We start from the raw sequence: 8,011 nt of genomic DNA on the forward strand, positions 1-8,011 counted from the left end.
GAGTGATGGGGCCGGATGCCATGATCTTAGTGCAATACACTCACATATATACATTGATCGGCCAAACAGAGTAGTGCTGACTCATGGTGACTTGGCTTGCCTCTGCCCAAGTCTAAACGGGCTGAATCTGGTTCAGTGCAGCTGCTGACGGTCACATAGATGCTTTTGATCAGAGTGCTGAAGCTTATACACCAACACGGCATTGGGAAATACCTGGAGATTTTTGGGAGGTGGAGCCTGAGGGTGGCAGGGTTTGGAGAGGAGAGGGGGCCTCAGCAGAGTACAATGTTGTAGAGTCCACCCTCCAAAGCATCCATTTTCCTCTAGGGAAGAGGGGAGGAGGAGGAGGAGGAGATTGGATTTATACCCCTGCCCTTCACTACCCGAAGGTGTCTCAGAGTGGCTTACAGTCTCCTTTCCTTTCCCGTCCCCACAACAGACACCCTGTGAGGTGGGTGGGGCTGAGAGAGCTCTGACAGAAACTGCTCTTTTTCAAGGACAGCTCTGACAGAACTACGGCTTGCCCAAGGTCATCCAGCCAAATGTGAGGGGAGGAGTGGGGAATCAAACCCGGTTCTCCCAGATTAGAGTCCGCACACATAACCACTACACCAAACTGGAAATTGATCTTGGTCATCTGGAGAGCAATTGTAATAGCGGGAGATCTCCAGGTGCCATCTGGAGGTTGGCAACTGTATGTAGGAAGCAACCTAACGCAGCCAATTTAAAGGTATAATGAATGTAGATGTGCCCAAATTACAGCATGCTCTGCAATTAGGGATGGACACCAGCCGATTCACAAACTAAAGTTTGTGATGAATTTTAGCTTGGTTCGCAAACTGAAGTGGTAGGTCAACCAGCAGGAACTTTCAAGGGGTTTGTGGTGGTTTGTGAACGGATACATTTCCAGACAGGCTGTTTCCTTCCAGTGTGCATGCACAGAAAAGTTTATAGTTGAATACAAGTAGAAATTCACAGGTGGAGTTTTGCCTCACAATTTATGTGAATTCAAGAAAGTCCTTAATCTGTAAGGATGTAGTAGTGTTTTGCCAGCTGACTCAACGGACCCCCGGTTCTAAATCTGTTTCAGTAATTTCCCCCCCAAGAATAATGCTAGGAAACGGTTCCAGGAAATGGTAGATTCTGCATTGGGAATGTTGTGTCCGCTGACCACCACCGGAGGTCAGCGCACACTCCTGAGCTTCAGTCCGGTACAACAATGGGGACTAGGATTCTAGTCCCTCCACTGGGGGAACCAATGGGACCTTGGCGGGAGATTCAAACCCACCAATGGGACCCAGGGGATGCCCCTGGATTGTGTATATAGTTGGCCTGCCGGCCATTAGTCTTTAGTCTTGTTGTGTACCAGTAAAGCTATACTGATCGCTACATCAGTCTCCACGCTTTCTTTATGCGCCTAACCCACTACACTCCAGGGAATCACTGAAGATTGCTGCATTTGAATATGCTTTATGGATGTCTATATACAGCATGATTTTTGATATATGATTCTTTCTATGTATTAAGGCTTATATGATAAATAATATACGTTGAATAAATTGTAAAACTATAAAACAAAAAATAAACATTATTTGAGATATTTTATAAGCGTCTGTAGCATGGTATTTCCTGGTTTTTGGTATTTCCTACTTACCGTGCGTCCTATTTTGGTTTTGCAAAAATTTTAGGGGCAGTAATTAAAACAGCAGCAGAAGTATACCAAGTTAATGCATTATTTTATTTTCTGCTCAAGGCTATAGCTGTATGAAGCTGTAATAGGTAGATTAGATTTTATTTTATTTTTTATAAACTGATACCATCGAGCCATGACTATTCACACCAAACATACGGTCTAAAAAATCCGGAAGAGAATTCTAGAATCTAAACTCCCCTCCCTGGACCAGAAGTCCCCCAGTGCCCTGGAGAAAGATGGCGTCCGGAGGCACACCCTCTGACCGTCGCCTCACGCGCCTCTCCTTCACTGCGACGCCTGGCGGACCCTCGCGGGGGGGATCGTCACGTCTCCCCGCCGTTGCCCTCACCCAAGATGGCTCCCACGCAGAACCCGCGGGCGCGCCCCGGCCAAGCCAAGCACTCACCGCGGCGCTCCAGCCTCGTAACTAAGCAACACTGCCGGGAAGCCGCCGTCTTCCGGGCCCGCCGACGTCATCTCGCCGAGCCGGCCCGCGGCGATGACGCAAGCGCCGCCCTGCCAGTAACGAAGATGGAGGCGCGCGGCAACGGCCCGCTTCTCCCCTCTCCCGCCCGAACGGCGGCCGGGCGCGCCGAGTGAGCCGACCTCGACGGAGGCCAACCCGTTCCTGAGGTGAAAAAAAGGCGGAGAGGAGAGACGGGGGGTGGGGGGAAGGGCGCGAGAAGAAGGCAGAGGTGTGTCCCTCCCCTGAGGGCGCTCCTCGGCGGCCTCTCGCCGTTTCCATGGAGCCCGCCGCCTCGGCCAACCGCGGGCCACTTCCGCTGACGTCAGCGCCGACACGTGGATCCAAGATGGCGGCGTCGGGGGTGCGGGTGAGTGGGGAGGCCGGGACCCCTCCCCTTCTTCGCGGGGGCGCAGCAAAAAAGGGGGGCGGCGGGCTCTTGGAAAGGGGCGGGGGCAGAGCGGGGAAGGGGGGTTGACTCAGGGGCAGCCCCCCCCCGGAAGTCCCCAGGCCTGGGGGAGCTCTCCAGCCCCAGGAATAGTCCAGGGGCACCTCCGGGACCCCTGCTCCCTCTGAGCCGTGGAGTCTCGTGAGCAAAACCCCTACTTTGTGAGCTGCTGGCATTCAAGCTGCGAGCCGAAGCTATTTGGCTACTGCATGAATTAGTTTGCTCTGGAGCCCTCCTTCCTGAGGCTAAGAAACTGTGAGCTGGCTCACACTCACTCAGCTTAGAGGGAACACTGGGTGCAAGCAATGCTCCCTCTGAGCTGCGGAGTCTTGTGAGCAACAATTCCACTTTGTGAGCTCCTGGCGTTAAAGTGGTGAGTGGGCGATTTGGCTACTGCATAAGTTAGTTTGCTCTGGGTCCATCCCTTCCTGAGCTGAGACAAAAATGTGCGAGCCGGAGGCTAAGAAACTGTGAGCTGGCTCATACTCACTCAGCTTAGAGGGAACACTGGGTGCAAGCAATGCTCCATCTAAGCTGTGGAGTCTTGTGAGCAAAAATTCTACTTCCTGAGCTGCTGGCATTCCAAGTGGTGAGCGAGCGGTTTGGCTACGGCATAAATTAGTTTGCTTTGAAGCCATCCTTCCTGAGCTAAGCCAAAAATGTGTGAGCTGGAGGCAAAAAGACTGTGAGCTAGCTCACACTGATTCAGCTTAGAGGGAACACTGGCTATGGGGAGGGAAATCAAGATGGGAATTCTGCTTCAGGGGGAAAGGGGATGGGGATGAGCTTGGTGGGGGTGGGTGGGGGGGTGCTGAGTCCTCTCCGGGGCAAACTTTGTGTGAGGGACCGTGGCAGGATTAGTGGCTCTATGTGTGTTAGTGTTAAGTGCTGTCAAGCGGCTCCCGCCTTATGGCGACTCGATGAATGAACGTCCTCTGAAATGCCCTGTCGTTCACAGCCTTGCTCAGGTCTTGCAAAGTGGAATTTTGAAATTAAACTGGAAGAGTCATATAGATGATGGGACAGAGTTGTTTTCTGTTGCCCCAGAAGGTCGGACAGGAACCAACAGGTTGAAATTAAATCAGAAGAGTTTTTGGCTAAACATGAGGAAGAACTTCCTGAGAGTTAAAGTGGTTCCTCAATGGAACAGGCATCCTCCGGAGGTGGTGGGCTCTCCTCCTTTGGAGGTTTTCAAGCAGAGGCTAGATGGCCATCTGAGAGCAATGCGGTTCCTCAGTGGAACAGGCTTTCTGGTGGTCTCTCCTTCCTTGAAGGTTTTCAGACAGAGGCTAGGTGGCCACCTGACAGTAATGCTGATTCCGTGAACTCAGGCAGATCATGAGAGGGAGGGTTGCCTTAATGCTTAGTTCTCGGGGCCCTTTCTGACATGCCTGGGGAAATGCCGATTGCCACTTTGGGGTCAGGAAGCAATTTTTCTCCAGGTCAGCTTGACCGGGGATCCTGAAGGTTTTTTGTCATTTTCTGGGCATGGAACAGCTGTCACAGGACATGTGTGGGGGGGAAGTATTTGTGAATTTCCTGCGTTGTGCAGGGGGTTGGACTAGATGACTCTGGAGGTCCCTTCCATTTCTATGAGGGCTGTGGCTTCCCAGATGGAGTCCCTCCATCTTCAGTTGGATAATTTATTGTATTTATTTATTTTTCACATTTGCATCCCGCCCTCCCCAGTGGGCTCAGGGGCAAGGTCATTAGCCATGCCATAGGTAAAAACATAGTAAAAACATCCAAACACTACAACCACAGTACTCAATCCATTACTAGTATCCTTTTTTCTCGCTGCCTTCCACATTTCCTAGCATTATTGTCTTTTTCCAGTCACTTTTGTCTTTTCAGAATGTGACCCAAGTACAACAGCCTCAGTTTAGTCATTTTAGCTCCTAGGCGATTTGATCTAGAACCCACTGATGTCTCTGTTGGGTGGTCCACAGTATCTGTAAAACTCTTCTCGAACACCACATTTCAAATGAATCTCACTATACGTGCTAAAGTCATTCAGTTCTTGCATCTGTTTGTATCTTCCTTTATTATGCTGTATGCTGATTTGCTGCTATTCACAGGTCTTGCCAACTCTTAATCCAGTTGGGTGTCGTGGTTAAGTGTGCGGATTCTAATCTGGGAGAACCGAGTTTGATTCCCCCACTCCTCCACTTGCACCTGCTGATGTGACCTTGGGTCAGTCTCAAGCTCTGGCACAGCTGTCCTTGAAAAAGAGCAGTTTCTGTTTAGAGCTTTCTCGGCCCCACCCACCTCACAGGGGGTGTCTGTTGTGGGGAGGGGAAGGGAAAGGAGTTTGTCAGCCGCTCTGAGACTCCAAGTGAAGGGCGGGGTATAAATCCAATCTCTTCTTCTTCTTTTAAAGTCATTCAGTTCTTGCATCTGTCTGTAACTTCCTTTATTATGCCGTATGCTGATTTGCTGCTATTCACAGGTCTTGCCAACTCTCTTAATCCAATCTTAGCTATTCGTTACTTTTGCATCTTTACTCTAATTAGCCCCTTCCTGGTAACACCCTCCCCACCCTCTTGTTTATATATAATGGTTGGTGACTTCTCTTTGGACGTATCTGGAAAAGTGTGCTTGCACACAAACGTTTATACCTGGCATAAAACTTTGTTGATCTTAAAGGTGCCGCTGGACTCAAACTTTGCTTTACGGCTTCAGACCAAGATGGCTACCCACCTGAATCCAACTTACTTCCTGTTGGCTTTCTTCAACTCTCACACCCTTGTGAAGTAAGAGTGACCGTCACAGGAGTAGCTACTACATCTCTATGCAATGCTATTATTAATAGATCTACTGTCACTACAGTTTGGTGTAGTGGTTAAGTGTGCGGACTCTAATCTGGGAGACCCGGGTTTGATTCCCCACTCCTCCACTTGCACCTGCTGATGTGACCTTGGGTCAGTCTCAATTTCTGGCACAGCTGTTCCTGAAAGAGCAGTCTCTGTCAAGAGTTCTCTCAGCCCCACCCACCTCACAGGGTGTCTGTTGTGGGGAGGGGAGGGGAAAGGAGTTTGTAAGCCGCTCTGAGACTCCAAGTGAAGGGTGGGGTATAAATCCAATCTCCTCTTCTTCTTCTTATGATAGTTTGGATTGTTTTATGATTGTTTTAACATTTTACGTAAGCCGCCCTGAGCGTGCTTCGGCAGGGAGGGCGAGGTATAAATTGAATGAATGATAAGGAAGGAAAGACTAGCCAAACTTTGAATCTAACTCACAGGCTGGGTCCTGACCTGTCAGGGTTGCATCTTCCTGTCTTGGAGCAGGCTACCATCGGGACCCTATGTGGCTTGCCCTCAGCACTCAAAGCCAGCTTCTATCGAGCCAGACCCTTGGTCACTCTGTGTCAGTCTGGATTATCCCAAATGGCAGTGGCTCTCCAGTGTCTCGGGCTGAGTTCTTCCATGGTACCTGCTTCCTGCTCCTTTTAGGTGAAGACTGACCCCACTCTGCATGCAAAGTAGATGTTCTGCCACTGACCTACACCCCTTTCTAAATGAAGCTGCCTCTTACTGACTCGGGCCCTTGAGAGCCAGTCTGGTGTAGTGGTTAAGTGCGCGGACTGTAATCAGGGAGAACCGGGTTTGATTCCCCCACTCCTCCACTTGCAACTGCTGGATGACCTTGGGCAAGCTGTAGTTCTGACAAGTTGAAAGGAAGCAAACAACCGTGATGTATGGTGCTGAAAAAAAGGTTCTTGCAAATTCTATTTTCAGTATTCAGTCTACTGGAAGCAATTCAAACGCCATCAACACCAACGATCCATGCATATTGCATCTCGTTTTGTGTATCTTTATCAAAGTGGATAGCGTTGAAATACCTATATCTAGTTACAAAAATAAAATTCTATTATTAATATTAGCAAAAGAGTAACACGAGGCTCTACATACAACTGGCTATTATATGATATACTCACAATGTTAATCCATTTGGCAAACACTCTAGTTCTATCTCATAGTCACGTTCATCAAATCCATTCACGTGATGTAAGTTCCACTCTTCCTATTTACATCTCTAAAGCCCGTCATTGCTGCCAGCCGGCACTATACATCACGGTTGTTTGCTTCCTTTCAACTTCCATCCCATGATCTCCCTCTTTGGTTTGCATAGTTCTGACAAGAGCTGTCCTTTTTTATATATATGTAACATTTTTGTTTTATATATCAGACATACAAAGACAAACATACATAAATACACACATGGGGAATTTTCTTAACATCATTTTGATCTAGTTGATATACTCATACAGTACATTAAAATATTTATTGCTATTTTCATCTTATGGACAGTGTTCCCTCTAAGCTGAGTTAGTGTGAGCTAGCTCACAGTTTCTTAGCCTCCGGCTCACACATTTTTGTCTCAGCTCAGGAAAGATGGCTCCGGAGCAAACTAATGTATGCAGCAGCCAAAACGCTTGCTCACAACTTTAACGCCAGGAGCTCACAAAGTAGAATTTTTGCTCACAAGGCTCCACAGCTTAGAGGGAACATTGCTTATGGATTACTCATATACGTTTTCCATATAATTAAAAATTTTCTTAGAAATTTTATTTTCTTTCTATTCAGTTAGATGTCCGAGAATTTTGTATCTTGTACTCTTCTATCAATTTATAATATCTTGACCATGTATCGTCAAAGTCTTCTTTATTGTGCCCTCTCAGAATTGAGGTTAATTCGTCCATCTCTGCTGTTTCCAATATTTTAGTTATATCTTCCTTTGAAGGGATTTCGTTATTTCTCCAGTACTTGGCAGATAGTATTCTTGCTGTTGTTACTTTATGTATAATAAGATCAAAGTCTTTTTGTTTCCCATTTTCTGGTACTATATTCTGGTGTATATGGTATCGTATTTTTTTAAACACTTTTTGTAACAGTTCATGTATCCAAGCTCAAGAGCTGTCCTTGAAAGGGCAGTTTCTCTCAGAGCTCTCTCAGCCCCACCTACCTCACAGGGTGTCTGTTGTGGGGCGGGGAAGGGAAAGGAGTTTGTAAGCTGCTCTGAGACTCCAAGTGAAGGGCAGGGTATAAATCCAATCTCTTCTTCTTCTTAAGGCTCTTACTGGCAGCAGCTCCTAGGAATGTGGGTGATTTCACATCACCTACTACCAGTGTTCCCTCTAAGCTGAGTTAGTGTGAGCTAGCTCACAGTTTTTTAGCCTCTGGCTCACACAGTTTCAGCTCAGGGAGGATGGCTCCAGAGCAAACTGATTCATGCAGCAGCCAAATCGTTCACTCACAGCTTTAATGCCAGTAGCTCACAAAGTAGAATTTTTGCTCACGCCACAGCTTAGAGGGAGCCTTGCCTACTACCAATAGCAGGAGACATGACAGGGATCGAACCCATGTCCTCTGAGATCCCCAGAGTCACATCATCTGTTGCACGGGGG

The 8,011-nt window shown here is 47.9% G+C and overlaps 1 protein-coding gene across 2 annotated transcripts in view; it reads left to right on the plus strand.

The window, feature by feature from the left end:
• The first annotated feature begins 2,425 nt into the window (after positions 1-2,425).
• Positions 2,426-8,011, plus strand: part of TM9SF4 (transmembrane 9 superfamily protein member 4) — a 52,385-nt gene continuing 46,799 nt past the window's right edge. The window contains exon 1 of one of the 2 annotated variants that reach the window (XM_015426177.1): positions 2,426-2,526. In XM_015426177.1, coding sequence (XP_015281663.1) covers positions 2,437-2,526 — 90 coding nt within the window. In that variant the 5' untranslated portion in view covers positions 2,426-2,436. The remainder of the gene's footprint in view (positions 2,527-8,011) is intronic. The other variant, XM_015426178.1, reaches the window with a different exon arrangement.

Source organism: Gekko japonicus, unplaced genomic scaffold (assembly GCF_001447785.1).
Source record: "Gekko japonicus isolate JY-2015 unplaced genomic scaffold, Gekko_japonicus_V1.1 scaffold291, whole genome shotgun sequence".
Classification (NCBI taxonomy): Eukaryota; Metazoa; Chordata; class Lepidosauria; order Squamata; family Gekkonidae; genus Gekko; species Gekko japonicus.